Here is a 16,471-nt window from a genome sequence, read left to right on the forward strand (position 1 = left end):
CCTTCCATTTTAAACAGAACTTGGCTGAGTGCAGTGGCTCATGCCTGTAATCCCAGCACTTTGGGAGGCTGAGGTGGGAGGATCACTTGAGGCCAGGAGTTTGAGACCAGCCTGGGCAACGTAGCGAGACCGTGTATCTATAAAAGTAATTTTAAGGCCGGGTGCGGTGGCTCATGCCTGTAATCCCAGCACTTTGGAAGGATGGGGCCGACCACCTGAGGTCAGGAGTTCGAGACCAGCCTGGCCAACATGTTGAACCCTTGTCTCTACTAAAAATACAAAAATTAGCTGGGCATGGTGGCACATACACATAATCCCAGCTACTTGGGAGGCTGAGGCAGGAAAATTGCTTGAGCCCAGGAGGTGGAGGTTGTAGTGAGCCAAGATCATGCCAGTGCACTCTAGCCTGGCCGACGGAGTGAGACTCGGTCTCAAAAAAATAAATAAAAATAAAAGTAATTTAAAAAGTTAGTTTGGCATGGCAGTACACACCTGAGGTCCCAGCTCCTCGGGAAGCTGAACCAGGAGGATCACTTGAGCCTAGAAGTTCGAGGCTGCAGTGAGCTATGTCACTGCACTGCAGCCTGGGTGATGGAGTGAGACTCTGTCTCAAGAAAAGAAAGAGAGAGAGAGAGAAAAAAAAGAAAGAAAGAAACCAGAACTCACTGATTATACTTTTAACATTTTCGTCTCTTAAGGATGTCATTTTCTGATGCATTTAGGATTTAGGGCTAATTGTAAAGCTTGGTTTGTCTCTTCCTCCTCCTCCTATTTTGAGACTATTGTGCTTTTTCAGTTCTTGAGTTTTTTGTTGGTGGTGGTGGTGGCGGCGGCAGTGGTTTGTGTATGTCCTTTATCACTGGCAAACGTGATGGTATGTATTTTCAGTGTACCACTCTCTGGAAATCTCTCCTTGCTTCTGACTTACTACTTTTAATATGCTACGGACAGAGAAGTCATAGCCACACCTCTTAGCATTCTATTTAAAATAGGGATTTAAAGTGATTGTTACGAGAGAAGCACTTGAGCTTGTGTAGTATGATTGTTAGTTCTGGCTATTTTCAGAACCTTTCCCTCCTTGTTTTCTAGTTCTCAGCAATGTCCTACTTAGTTGAGGTGGCTGAATAATAACGCAGCCAAAAGGGAGAAATAACACTGTATTGTAACAGCAAATGATCTTTGATTGTTTATTCACTTTCTCCTACCTAATTATTCCATTGTTTTGGTTCTTCTTGTTTGCTCCAACCTCTTTCTACTGACTGTACTCTCTGTTGTTTACCTCTATTAATGCTCCTATTATATTAAGTTTTTTCATTTATGGAATGTTTTAGCATTTCTACTTTTTTTTTTCCACTTTGATCTTCCTGCTTTTTACTTTCTTAGAATTTTTCCTATGATTTTCTCCCCTCTACCTTTTTTATTTGACATAGGGTTTTTGGTTTTAGTATTTAGTATCAAGATAGCATTTGAATGACTGAACAAATATTTGTACTTTTAGTTTAAAACATTTCTTAGATTTTTCAGATTTGTCTTAAGAGAGTTTCTGCCTCCAGGTAGCAGTCATTTACAGAGATGGTTCACTGTTATGGTCCTTAGGGACTATGTCCTAGATTCAGAGTAACTTTTATCAGGATTCTAAATACCAATGATTTATAATCGGAATACGGACTTTAATTAAAAGCACAATCAAAATTCAGTAATGTCAGAAACCAAAAATATAACTCAAGGAAACAAAATTTGTAGACTGTAAAGCCCATTATGTATTAAAACATGCTTAATTATCAATGAATTTGTGCAATTTATTTACTTTAATTCTGCTATTTGTTTTCGAAGAAACTTAGTCTCCTTATTCAAATTGCATCTGGTTGCAGTAAAAGGAGCAAAAGATTCATAAATTTATTTTAAAATTCATTAAAAAGCTGGTGCTACCATTTTGAAAGGCAGTTTGGAAGGCTTTAAAAAGATTCGTATTCATTCACTCAGTCTACTTCTTGAGTTTATCCTAAAGAATTAATCAGAAGTGTACTCGAAGTTTTTTGTATATTGCAACACTTATATGAAAACTTGAAACATCTTTAGTGTCCAAAAGTGAGAACTCAGTTGTTTTGGGACACCCACATGATTGAATATAATGCCTTTAAAAATAGGTTTTAGATCAAAATGCATAAGTGTAATATAGTTTTAAATAAAAATTTGCTATGCACATAGAAAATAAGAAATATACCAAAATAATAACGGGTTTTTCTCTGGGTTCTAACACAATGGTTTTATAATAATAATTTATATTATTTATCTTTTTGCATGTTTTTGATAGACCACACTATCAGCAGTCAAGAGAAAAGATGACCTGAGATTCTTTCTGTCTTGGTCAGAATTGACTATTCCTACTGATGTTTCAACTGTTTGCTTCCTTCATGTTTCATTAGCAGACTGTAGAAGGGCCTCCCTTTGAAGTTACAGTTAAACAGTTTCACCTGTTCAGAATTTAGACTCCTTCTGCTGTAGTTTTTTAACCACCCATGGCTGCATAATTATCCTCTCTGGTTTCTGTTAACCATCCCTTCTCAGTAGATGGAAGTGACTGTTTAATCTGAATGAGTGATGGCTAGATTTATATTTTTCAGATAACCAAAATGTTTTAGAAATGAAAGAAAGTAAGAGATAAGCCTTAAATGTGTATTTTATGAATAAGGGGAAAAAAAGAAGAAAAAGGAAAACAAAAACCAAAGGAGGTCTGGAGCTTTGTCTCAGGTAGTTCCTGGCTGAGTCAACACCAGAAGCCCAAGGCATGCAGACTCCCACCCTCCAGCTTCATTGCAGCTTAATGATGTGGCACATTAATGAGTTTCTTTTTTTTTCTTTTTTTTTTTTTTGTTTTTGAGATGGAGTCTCGCTCTGTTGCCCAGGCTGGAGTGCAGTGGTGTGATCTCGGCTCATCACAGCTTCCACCTCCCGGGTTCAAGTGATTCTCCTGCCTCAGCTTCCCAAGTACCTGGGACTACAGGTGTGTGCCACCATGCCTGACTAATTTTTGCATTTTTAGTAGATACCGGGCTTCCCCATGTTGGACAGGCTAGTCTTGAACTCCTGACCTCAGCTGATCCGCCTGCCTTGGCCTCCCAAAGTGTTAGAATTACAGGCATGAGCCACCACACCCGGCCAGTGGCATATTAATGAGTTTCGATCTACAGTATGCACTTGGGCCTAGTTGTGTTTAGGTATTTATCAACATACACATGTGTGTGCATGGTTTTGTGGGTTAGGTTGCTGAGCTGGTAGAAAGATGACAGGCGATGAGAGTCATTTGCCAGGGAAAGCAAACATGTAAAAGAAAATGGCTTTCTGTTTATAGACTCATTTCTTCAGTCTAAACAGCCCTATCATCTTGCAAAAAAAAAAGGTGGACTAGTCATGTGGGGATGAAAGGGGAGTTGAAATAGATAGATAGATCCAGCCAGTAAAACCAGGGTCATTATCACCAGGAAAAAATCAAAACATATGTGATGGTGGTGGCTCAGTAACATTTTGCTTATTACACAAAAGATATTATAGAATATTTTAAAAATTGTGTACACATGTACGTTTAAGGGCGTGATTGTGGATTTTTCACAAGGGAGAAAGCTTCCTTTTTAGCTGGAAATAACTATTAGGGAATTAGCATACTTTCAGAGGTGTATAAATAGAAAGAGAATTACTGGGGAAATTAACTGGAGATGTGGGAAGTAATTTAGTCCCTTAATACCAGGAGGGTTTAGGGCTTTATTTAATTAGAGTACTAGTTTAATTTTTTAAATATTTTCATTAAATTTTATTATTTTATTCACTTCTTTGATAAGATCCTTTTACATTGTACATAGATAAATCACAATAACTTAGGTTGATTATTAAACTTCATTTAAGATTTAAGAATTAGCAATCATTTTTAAATTGTTTTTCTTACAGATGAAAGCCTATTCATAAAAAAATTGTTTTAAGCCAATAACTCAAGAAGTAATGAATTACTTCACTGTGCCTTCAATTTTGGGGTCTAGCAATATGTCTCATTAAAACAAATAGACATGTTTCCACTTCTCTTATTGTAATATAGGACTGTTACAGTTTCTTATGAATAAAAATTTTTTTATTACTTTGAATCTATTCATATGACATAGTAACTAAGTATAAGTGAAATAATACTTTTTTGTGGGAGTGGTTAGTCATTTTAGTATCTAGTCACTCCTTTTTATTACTCTGAATGGGTTAGGTATAGATTCGTTGGTGTGGGTGTATACATACACATTTTTGTGATTGTGAAGCTATACATATATACATATTCATGTACTTGAAAGCTAAAGTCACTGGTCCTGAATATTTCCACCACTAGTGGCCACAGGTTAATTACTCATTAGTTAATTAGTTATGAATACACAGAGTGACGATAGGAAACTTGACTGACAGTGGCTTAAGCAGATTGGGATTTATTTTTCTCATGTAAAAATAAGTCCAAAGGCTGATAAGTTCAAAGTTGGTACCCTGACTTATGGCTGTCATCACAGACTTCACTTCTTCCCGTCTTTCTTCTGCCATATGGCCTTCGTCCTTAGGATCAAAAGATGTTTGCTGTATCCCAGGCCTCTGTACTTACTCCAGGCAGAAGGAAGAAAGAGGTGCCTCTATGAAGAAAGCAAAGGGTTTTCCAGAAATCTACTCCAGCATTGCAATGTGCAAAGGAGGCTGAGAAGTCATTTGTTAAGTGGCACATAGTCATTCCCAGCAGTCAGGCTTAGCTAGCGAGCGAGAAGGGGAAGAAGATACTGAGGCACCTGGCAGTGTCTGCCACCTCCCATGTTGACCCTCTGTTTTCATTCAGATTCAATGAACGATTATTTTCCTCCTTGCAAGACTAGCAGCCAGCTATTTATTTATTTTTGAGATAGGGTCTTGCTCTGTTACCCAGGCTGGGGTGTAGTGGTATGATCAGAGCTCACTGCAGCCTCCAGCTTCTGCACTCAAGCGGTCCTCCCCCTTCAGTCTCCCGAGTAGCTGAAACTACAGGCGCCTGCCACCATGCCTAGCTAATTTTTTTATTTTTTGTAGAGACAAGGTCCTGCTATCTTGCCCAGGCTGGCCTTGAACTCCTGGGCTCAAGCGATTCTCCTCTGCCTGGGCCTCCCAAAGTTCTGGGATTACAGGTGTGAGCCACCACGTCTGACCAGCAGCCAGCTATTTAAAGGTTAAATCATTTATGTTCTTCCCTCCTTTGAAGAGCATCATTTATTCATATCATTGGTAACATTTTCAAAGTTCTCTATCTGCAGTCTAGAACTGTGGTCAAATATTGTTTCTAACTGTCTGCAGGGTAGTTCCACTTAAAAATTTGCTAGTTTGGGCCAGGCACTGTGGCTCACACTTGTAATCCCAGCACTTTGGGAGGCTGAGGCGGGTGGATCACGAGGTCAGAAGATTGAGACCATCCTGGCTAACACGGTGAAACCCCATCTCTACTAAAAATACAAAAAATTAGCTGGGCATGGTGGCGGGCGCCTGTAGTCCCAGCTACTCAGGAGGTGAGGCAGGAGAATGGCATGAACCCAGGAGGTGGAGCTTGCAGTGAGCCAAGATCACACCACTGCACTCCAGCCTGGGCAACAGAGTGAGACTCCATGTCAAAAAAAAAAAATTGCTAGTTAGTTCAAACAGTTATGTTCAAAGCTAAGTGTAATATCTTTATCTTCAATTTGCTTATGTCAATCAGGATTTGTCAGCATTTCCCCAAACTAGAAACTTAAAATAATCCTAACTTTTAAACTTCCTTTATTCTGTAATGTAATTTGCCATCAACTGCAGTTCCTTGCATTGAAATGCCTTGGACTTGGCCTCCCCGGTCCCCGCACACACTGTCACTGCTGTAATCCAGGCTCCCCCCACCTCCTTTGTGCATTGTTTAGAAGGTTTCCTAGCTGGTGTCTCCAATTCCATTCTTTTTCTTTGATTCATTGTGTGCCGGTCATTAACAGTCTAATCGCCTTGAAACCTAGCTTTCTAAAAATTTGATCTCTACTTAAAAGTTTTTAAGCTAAATCCAGATTGCTTCCCTCTTTCATCGTTTTCTTTTATAACAGAAATACTCTTCCTATTCAGTCTTTGTTTCTCTTTTTTTCTCGCTGTAAATTGGCTGTCATAGAATTTTTTCTTCAATGCCCTATTTCCTGCTTATCACCAGTAAGAGATACACGCTGCACGCTCCTGTCATAGAGACTTTTATCCTACTCTTCTTTAGTGCCCCCCAGTCCCTATCCTCAACCTGTTTTCACTCCATCATTCCAGATCCTCTCTTTCAAGGCCTAGCTTCCAAATGTCTTTATTTTAGAACTTGACAATTCCTGCTTATGTGTTTTTGTATCTATTCTAAATTATATTTCGAAGGAGTGTGGTGTAATGGTATTTATTTTGGAGTCAGATAGGTGTGGTTTTAAACTTGATTTGGCCTCTTAACTTTTTGACCTTAAGCAAGGTAACCTTTCTAAGCTGTAATAGTAGAGTAATGCTTAGTATTAGAGTTTGTTGCATGAGAGCAAAAACCCGGAATAATAGTATCGTAAACAAAGTTGAAGTTTAATTTTCTCTCACATAAAAGAAGTCCAGAGGTGGGTAGTCCAGGGTCAGTATGGTAACTTCATGTTCTTCTGGGATTCACACTTTATCTTTTTTTTCCCCTACCATTCTAGAGTGATTTCTATATCATGATTGAGATTACCACATAGTCCAAGATAGCAGCTGGAGCTCCAGCTGTCATAGCTGCACTCCAGATAGAAGAAGGAGGAAGGGAGTAAGGAAAAAGTGGCCTGCTTTTTTGGCTCAGTTAGGTTTGTTTACCTAGCCTTCTGGAAGTCCCCTACAACCCTTCTGCTTCCAAGCTCATTTTAGCTAGAACTTAGTTACATGACCACTACTTACTGGGAACTTGCAACTTGTTAGTTGGTACATTCCTGCATGACATAAAATTAGTGTTCTGTTACTAAGGAAGAAGAGGATAATGTGGCTACTGGCAGACTCAGCATAGTTAACTGAAGTGGTGCCTAGCACATGGTAGGGCTTACTTAACATGTATCTTTTTGCCTCTATTTTTTCTGTTGTCAGCTCAAATTCTACTTTGTTTCATGTGTATCTTATTTTTCCAGCTAGATTGAAAGTTTCTTGGGGGATAAGGACCATTTGTCATATTTCTTTGTTGTGCTTCTAAACACCTAACAGAGTGCTTGCACTTGGACCACATAATAGGAACTTAATATGTATTTGTTAATTAATTTATTTTACTTTCTACTAAGGCCATCTTTTAGTCTCTTGCTGGATTTTTTCCCCCTATATGGGTATTTAATATTTTTCCATCAACTGTAAAGTAGCAGCTATCATGAGCGGACACACTGAAGATTTTCGTTCCTTTGGTAATTTCTTCTTTTCTAATGCCTTAAAAATTACCCTGTGGATCAATAACCTAACATTTTATCTTTCTTTAATTAGTGTATTTAAAATTTTTTTTTCGCCTGATGCTTCAATATAAATTCCCCAAAATTGAACCCAAAAAGTAATGCATATATGTATATTACATATGTCTGTTAAATAGGTATAGATCTCTACTATACCTCTTCACTGTGAATATATAGAATATGAATTTTCTTTTCTTTTTTTTTTTTTTTTTTGGAGACAAGGTCTCACTCTGTCACCCAGGCTGGAGTGCAGTGGTGTGATCATGGCATCACAGCTCACTGTAGTCTTGACCTCCTGGGCTCAAGCAATCCTCCCACCCCAGCCTCCCAGGTAGCTAGGACTACAGGTGCACACCACTATGCCTGGCTGATTTTTAAATTTCTTTTGTAGGGATGAGGTCTCAGTATGTTGCCCAGGCTGGATGAATCTTCAAAATGCTATGTTTGAAAAGTCCTCAGGAAATGATTTTCCTGTGCATATTTGACTTAATAATGTTTGTAAGGAAGTTCAACGGATTGAAAAACTGCCTAGGTCACATTTCTTTGGCAAATGCTTTTGACTTCTGGTTTTCTTTTACTCCCCAACTGTGGATGAGAAGAGAGGAATGATTGGAGACAGGAACTCCCTGCAAGCAGATAAAGTTGTAGTAGTATTACTGGAAGCTTCTTTCTCATCTGCTTGACCTGACTTAATATAAAAATAGAGTCTTACAGTATCAAAGTATCTTGGAATAGAAGAGTTTAGATGAGTTACTTTGATTCTGCTTTGGAACTCGTTAGATAAATATTTTAAATATGCTCTGTGGCTCCTTCAGATGTGTTCTTTCACAGGCATGCATTACATCATCAGTATAGAATATACAAGTATAATACAATTTCTTTCATTTGCTATCACCAATATGCTAATGTATTTATATACTCAATCATGCATACGTCTTATATAAACACATGTGGAGATACTAAGAGATAAAGATACGCTGCTGCAAATTCTTCTTGGAACAAAGTGAGGTATAAATAAATAAAAGTTATATATCATCTAGTTTTCAACACTCAAAAAGAGTAGGATAGTCATACATGAATGGTTATTTGATGTTTAGGTAGAATATTAAGTGAGTGGAAGAGAGGGGCCTCATCTGCAGGGTAGCCACACAGTGTTAATAAGGATGAGAATAGTTTTAATATTAACTAAAAGTCACAATAATTTTATGATACTTTTTTAATGATACTTTTTGTTTGGTATACAAATGACATAGAGCCATTTATAAAAAGCTGATATTTCCTTATAGCTTGACTTTATTTGGTTTTGTTCTCATAGATGTTTTCTCCCAGATGTCAGATTCCAATGGCTTAATGATATTTAGCAAGTTTGACCAGTTTCTGAAGGAAGTTCTGAAGCTCCCAACAGCTGTCTTTGAAGGGCCATCTTTTGGTTACACAGAGCACTCAGTCCGCACCTGTTTTCCACAGCAGGTAAGGACAGTTTTATAGAATCTAGGGCTAGAAGAGCGCTCTTCCCTCCCTTCATCTTCTAACAGATTTCGCCAGATTGCTTCCAGTCTAGTAAGGTCTTGAGTAGGGGAGGAAAAAAGCTTTAAAGGTGGTGGTGGGGAGTGGATGAATAAAAGCGGGAGGTAAAAATTCACCTGAAAACTCTTATGGGGGAACTGGGGGTGGGGGGGGCGGCGTCTTCAGAAAAAAAATGAAATATTTTAAAGAAAAATGTTTAAGAACAAGTGTGTACATTTTTGCTACAGGACATATATTACTTTTTCAGATGAGTTCTTGAAACCATGAGATGAGGGAATTTTGATATAAAACTCTGTAACAATACTTCATTGTTTCCTGAGTGCTGGAGACAGGGAACTCTGTTTAGCTCTCACTCGCCAGCATAAAATCCCTCAAGGGTTCACTACCATTTTCATATTAGAAAAAGATAGATTTGATTTCCTTCTGGTGGTCTGGACAGAGAGGCTGGAATGAGTGTGTTTCTGAGATCTTAACCATGCTTCAGAGAACCGTCTACACCTAACAAATGGTTGCTACAGCCAGTGTCCATGCCTCAGCCAGAGGCTAGACAGTGGCTGCAGCGTCCGTTTGTTAGCTTAGAGATTAGATAAAAGAAGCTTAATGTTAAACTTACCTAGAAAGTTCTGTAAAGGAATTAAAAAACACTTTGCTAAAACTAATAGGTAAAAAATTAATGGAAACAGGATATTGACATATTCTAAAAGTATCTCCCCATAAGATATTTATTAATTACAAAAAGAACATAGTAACTTTACAGTGGAGAAACTGATCAGATATCACTTTACCAAGTAATCAAAATCCCTATCACCACTAAAGGGATAAACTGATACCACCTGCCTCCTGATAGGACGCATTGAGAAGTACTCAATATCACTTCTCCGGTAACTCCTGCCAAGAAAGCATAACCTGAATCTCATCCCAAGGAAACATCAGACAAACTCCAACAAAGGAATTTCTACAACCTAACTGACCTTTACGCTTCAAAAGTGTCAATAATATGAAAGATTAAAAAAGATGAGGAAATGTTCTAGGTTAAAAGAGTTTAAAGAGACGTGAAAAGCTGAATGAACTCACAAGCCAGGATTTTCTGTTGCTATAACGGATGTTATTGGGACTATTGGAAAAATCTGAATAAAGTTTATAGCCTAGATCATAGTATTATGTCAATGAATGTTAACTTCCTGATTTTGATATTTGTATGTAATTATTTAAGAGCATGTCCTGTTTTTTAAAAATTTGAACTATTTAAGGATAAAGGAGCATCCTTCTGCAGTGTTAACATTTGAGGAATCTTGGTTAAGGGAAAATGGGAATATTTTGGTAATCTTAGAACCTTTTTGTAAGTCTGAAAATCATTTAAAGATAAAAAGCTAGACTATAAAAGGAGCACATCTAAAGGTTTGAGAAATGAAAGGATGTTGTAAACTATATCCTCCTGACCTGTGATACTCTGATTCAAAAAAGAATGAAAAACACATACACACGGCCCCTCCCCACCTACATACCTTTTTACATTTAAAGTTAAGAATTCATGGTTATTTGAATTCAGACTTTCAAATAGTATTTAGTTTGTTTAGAGGTTATTCAGCTTTAGCACTGAAGGTGGCACCCATGATAATGGAGAATTATTTTTAGTAACATCTGAGGAGATATTCTTCCCAAATTTGTGCACACTTTGCCTGATTGGTTTTGTGCAGATTTGCCTCTATGCACTATTTATTGTTTCTTTCAGCATAAATGGCAATCAGCATCAGCTTTTAGCATATTAAAAATATCTCCGTGCTTCAGTTTTTTCTAATGAAACCTAGTTCACATTTTCCCCCCCGCCGAATATGCATTTTCAAATGATGTGAGGTTGTCTGAACATAATCCTGGTACAAGAGTGTCCTTCAGGTGTTAACGTGCCTTTCAGGGACGTAAGTGAAGATGAGTATGATGAAGTCACAGCTCTCCTGCATTTTTTATCTGGAGCCCGTCTCACTGCTGCTCGTGCTGCTGCCTTGGAGGTATCATCACCTTCCATGGTGGCCCACACAATACTCTGGGGTAATCTTGTGTATGGTGTACATATGGCTTTTCACACAAGATGCTTCCTGGAGGTCAGGCTAAAAATGGATCAAGTTCTGGAATGGTACTCTTAAGCAAAATGGTATTGGAACGGGGAAGGGAATTTATACAAAGAACTATCAGTGATGAACATTGAGAAATAGATGACAGTTACGTGGGGTATAAACCTAATCTTTAATTTAATTGCAACGTGAGTATTCCGATGAGAATCTGGTGTTGGAATAACAGTTTAAAATGTTGAAGAAATTTTAAAAAGTGCAGTTGTTAATTCTAAGAATGCTATCTAGGATTCTGCAAATTAACCTTATGACATACATAATTGTGAGGCCTTTGAACTCACAACCTGATCATTACTTTTTACCTGCTTCATTCATATTCCTGTAAAAAAAATCAATCTGCATTTTTGCATACGTCAAATTTGGAAAAGAGAAGTTTATCTCAGTCCATGAAAATGTTAAAAAAAAAAAAAAAAACAAAACTCAGGGGAAATAGAAATCACTCATAGAATATACTGATATATTGACCAAGGAGTGAGACAGCTTGGACAAAGTTTCACGCTGCAAGAGTTAAGGAGTTTTGCGTTTCTTTTTGAAAATGGGCTTTTCTCATACAGTTTGTTTTGCTTCAGTTTGTGTTTCCTTAATGAGAATCAGCTCTTACATCATCAGAAAACAATGTTGATGCAAATTAGAAATTGCGTTGTTTTTTCATATGCACTTTTCCCCAGCATTTTGATGTTCTGGGCTGAACAAAAAAGCGATCACAATTAAAGAGAAAGTATGACTATTTTAAGAAAGAAGCTGAAAATCCTGCAGTACCTTCCTTTAGGGAGAGAAGTGACTGGTTTCAAGGACCCATGAGCTGCTTCGCTTTCTGCAGTGCTATGATGATGAAGCTGCAGCTGAGTGAAGAGGCCGTGAAGACGTTTTGCCTCCTGTGCTCACATGATCGATGGACAGAATTAAGTTTTCCCCTGGATCCGATATCTGGTTTTGATGAAACCGATCTATTTTGGAAGTTGTATGCTCGTCTCATGAAGAAGGAAATCAGTGGCTCAGGATCGAAGGCTGAAAGACACCATCCGACAGTGATACCAGTGCATGCACCTAGGGGGATTTAGTTTGGCTGATTATTTTGTTTGTCCTCTATTTACAAGGCCATGTAGATCTTAGTGGTTGTTCCAACTCTGTTTTCTTCATATACCTTATGATTTTTAAGTCCACAGTGTTGTACTCTGCACACCTTTCCATTATAGCATTTTGATGTAAAGAAATTTCAGCTTCTTAATGTAACACATTACAGCAGAAATGCTTTTTTTTAAATGATATGAAGAGAATTACACATTGGTTTATTTTAATATAGTTTTAATTCTTTTTTAAAACACATTTTTTTTTTTGCCTGGGAAACTAACCCAAAATAAGGTCTGTGGATTATGTAGTTTAGTTGTCTTTAAAACACAAGAGAAATTAGATACGTTTATAAGTTAATTCAGCAGAACCCATCTATTAGGATAGCTAAAATTAAATATTGACTTCGAGTATTGGTAAAGATATTTGGAGCATCCAGTACTCTCAACAAACTGCAAGAAGCCCTGGTGATTTCTTAATAAAACTAATCTGACATCTCCTCATGACCTAGCAATTAAGTTAAAACCTAATCCTAGGTTTTAAGACTTTTCAGGAGTGCTCTTATCAACTGTATTCATACTAGCGCCAAACTGGAAGCATCCTGGATGTCCATTATTAAAAAAACATTAGAGAAAAGGTAATTTAAGAGACAGTATGTCTGGAATTTGCCCCAAAATAATGAAGGTTGGAGGTAAAGCAAAAGCGAAAATGAAACCAAATTAGTCATATGTTAAGAACTTTTGAAGCTGGATAGGCTCTTTTTTTTTTTTTGAGATGCAGTCTCACTCTGTCGCCCAGGCTGGAGTATCTTGGCGCAATCTCAGCTCACTGCAACCTCTGCCTCCCAGGTTCAAGCGATTCTCCTGCCTCAGCCTCCCAAGTAGCTGGGATTACAGGTGCCTGCCACCACGCCCAGCTAATTTTTGTATTTTTAGTAGAGATGGGGTTTCACCATGTTGGCCAGGCTGATCTTGACCTCCTAAACTCAGGTGATCCTCCTGTCTCGGCCACCCAAAGTGCTGGGATTACAGGTGTGAGCCACTGCGCCTGGCTGGGATGGGCATATTATACTATTCTCTCTACTTTGATATATTTTTAAGAATTTTAATAATAGAAAAATTGTCATTGCAAATTTGTGATTGTGATTATTGTCTGAACATAGTACAGTATTGTTATAGCACCCCAAGACTAATACTTTGGTGAGTAGCCCAGATATATTAACGTTCTTAAGGGTTTACAAACTAACTGACTTTCAAGGCTTAAAAGTTGTTTAAAATAAGCAGTAAATGTATTTAAATTTCTCCCCAAATTTTCCAAACTTTAGAGTTTTGGAAAGTGCAATATTTCTCCTTAGAAAGGAGATGCTATTTGTTATTTATTAGGTCTTCATATTAATGGCATCTGCAGCTCATCTAGAACAGCCACTGCCATGATGCTGGCTGCACTGGGGGAAGCGTGGCTGGGGCTGCAAGCTCCATAGAGCTCGTGGGAGCCAGGAACAGGCAGAAGCCCCACCCTATTCTCAGTTGACAGGGTGGGAGCTTCGCCTTCCCTGGGCTCAGCTGCAGCCAGTCAAGCCATGGCTGCAGACTGGGTATCTCTGCACTGTCAGGGGCCTGGGAAGGCTGCCCTTACCCCTGCAGGCTTGGAGGTGTCTGCTCCCACTGCCTGGCATCTCCCTGCTCCCAGCACCTGCTCCAGTGTCAGAGCGAGGCTGAAGCCAAGCTCAGGCGCTGTTGCAGCCTGGCCGGGTGTGCACATGCTCAGGGCAGCGCTGACATGCCAGCCCCCTGCCACCTCAGCACCCCTGGACTTTGGGCACTGATGAGCATGGAAGGAAGGCCATGGGGGGCTGAGGGCAGCTTGGCACTGGCCTGCAGGTGCCCCATGGCACGAACACCTGGGTGCCATGAACAGCAGTAGGAGGCAGACAGGCCCCTGGGTGGAAGGGCATGGGTCCCTGGTGAAGCCCCACCTTCAAGCCAGGGAGGGCCTGAAGCATGGGGGTCAGGCTGCTAGTCCCATGGACTGGCATGGGAACTTGTGGTGCTTTTTCCAAGCCCACCCATGGCCACCCATGGACCAGTCAGCATGCACTTCCTCCCCTTTAAGGCCCATAAAAGCCCTGAACTCAGCCAAACTCGAACAAATGATGGGACTACCAGCTGTGGAGAGGAGCTACCCACCCCAGAGTCTCCTGTCTGCTAAGAGCTGAAGAGATGATGGGACAACCAGCTGCAGAGAGGAGCTACCCTGCCAGGGTCTCCTCTCTGCTGAGAGCTGAAGAGACGTCAGGACGACCAGCTGCAGAGAGGAGCTACCCACTCCAGAGTCTCCTCTATGCTGAGAGCTGAACACTTGTCAGGACACCCTGGCTGTGGAGAGGAGCTATCCACTGCGAGTCTCCTCCGAACTGTTCTAATGCTCAATATTAAGTTCCTCTTTACCTTGCTTACCCTCCACTTGTCCACATACCTCAATCTTCCTGGGTACGGGACAGGAACTCGGGACCCACAAAGTGGCAGGTCTAAAAGAGCTGTAACGCAAACAGGGCTGAAATATGCTCCTTGCTTGCCATGTTGTGGGCAATAAGAAGAAGAAAGAAGGAGAAAAGAGCTGTACCCCTCTGGGGAGCCCAGACATAGGAGCTCCCCAAGCCAGGGCTGTAACACCCTCCTTGGGGCTTTGCAGTTCCTGGCGTCTCCAAGCTTCTGGCTGCCACCGTGTTCACTGATGCCAGCTGTGGAAGCAGCTTGCAATATGCCTGGTCCAGTGCAGTCTCACAGAGAGCCAGCGCCTGTGCTGGTGCCTGGAGCTGCCTACCCCACCACAGCTGGCATGCCTGGCTGTGCATGGTGGCCGGACCTCACACTCCTTCACACTCCCTTCACTGCTCTGCACCTGGCTCACCCTTGGTAGGCGTGAGATCCAGGCCGAGTGGGCGGAATGAGTCCAGTGGGCCCAAGCAAAACTTGGGCAAAGGTGCCACTGGCCACAAAGGAAAAGCATCACCCCAGGAATCCTGTAACAACATTGACTTTAGTTTGAAGAGTTCAACCCACCTTGCAGGGAACTTTTAATTTGATGCCTATCTTTATGAAAAGGAAACCTGAGGCTGGGCACGGTGGCTCACGCCTGTAATCCCAGCAGGCCGAGGCGGGTGGATCACCTGAGGTCAGGAGTTCAAGACAGCCTGGCCAACATGATGAAACCTCGTCTCTACTAAAAATACAAAAATTAGCCAGGCATGGTGGCAGGCGCCTGTAGTCCCAGCTACTCAGGAGGCTGAGATAGAATTGCTTGAACCTGGGAGGCAGAGGTTGTCGTGAGCTGAGATGGCACCACAGCACTCCAGCCTGGGCGACAGAGTGAGACTCCATCTCCAAAAAAAAAAAAAAGAAAAGAAAAGAAAAAGAAACCTGAATAAGCAAAGAATGGAGAGACAGGGAGGAGAAGTGAGCAGATAGGAAAGTAGACACGTTCTTACAATCAGTGTATGCAGGAGATACTGTTGATAACACTTTATTGGACACCATGCCACATTTCCCTTGATTCACGGAGGGAGTGGCAGTTGTATAAAAATGGTATTGTACTATTGCTGGTTAATTTTAAGAATAGCAATAATATTTCATGTCTGGAGGTGTCCTCTGATTACATTTGACAAAATATTCTCTCCAGCTATGTAGTGAAATGATTTTTCTCCTCACTTTGGAGTGAGACATCTTTTGGACGTTCTGACTTTGTTTTCCTGCACATTGAATAGAGTTTGGCAAGCATTGCCTGGCACGTGTATCTATATTTGTTATTTCATAGGTATTCTAATTAAGGAGATTTTATAATCTCCGTTAGCAACCCTTTGCTACTGTGTACTTTGGTGTGCATTAGTAATGTTTCATTGATTTGAAGACACTTTTTCATATCTTAATATTTCTGATGTTGAGATACATAGCCAATGATACCTCACAATTGCAGTTGGTTAGGCAGTGGTTATGATGGGCTGTCATTTCCTGCACATGCGTGAACTTGATCATAGCTGATCATTTGTTGTCACTTCAACTGAGTTGTATCCACTTTTGGCACTACATGTGTTGTCATTTAAAATGTTCTCAGAGGCCAGGCACAGTGGCTCACGCCTGTAATCCCAGCACTTTGGGAGGCCGAGGCAGGTGGATTACAGGGTCAAGAGATCGAGACTATCCTGGCCAACGTGGTGAAACCCCGTCTTTACTAAAAATACAAAAATTAGCTGGGCGTGGTGGCATGCACCTGTAGTCCCATCTACTC

General features: G+C 40.3%; 1 protein-coding gene across 26 annotated transcripts in view; it reads left to right on the forward strand.

Annotated features, from left to right (window-relative positions):
* DTNB (dystrobrevin beta) overlaps positions 1 to 16,471 on the forward strand; it is a 306,511-nt gene that overhangs the window by 73,320 nt on the left and 216,720 nt on the right. For 24 of the 26 annotated variants that reach the window (XR_010117241.1, XR_010117242.1, XR_010117243.1 and 21 more), the window contains one exon: positions 8,782 to 8,936. The exons of the other annotated variants lie outside the window; for them this stretch is intronic. Coding sequence is in view for 19 of the 24 variants with exons in the window: in XM_055253828.2 (XP_055109803.2) it covers positions 8,782 to 8,936 (155 nt within the window). In the remaining 5 variants the exon portion in view is untranslated. The remainder of the gene's footprint in view (positions 1 to 8,781; positions 8,937 to 16,471) is intronic. 26 annotated transcript variants of the gene reach the window in all.

The sequence above is a fragment of the Symphalangus syndactylus genome, chromosome 18, assembly GCF_028878055.3.
Source record: "Symphalangus syndactylus isolate Jambi chromosome 18, NHGRI_mSymSyn1-v2.1_pri, whole genome shotgun sequence".
Lineage (NCBI taxonomy): Eukaryota > Metazoa > Chordata > Mammalia > Primates > Hylobatidae > Symphalangus > Symphalangus syndactylus.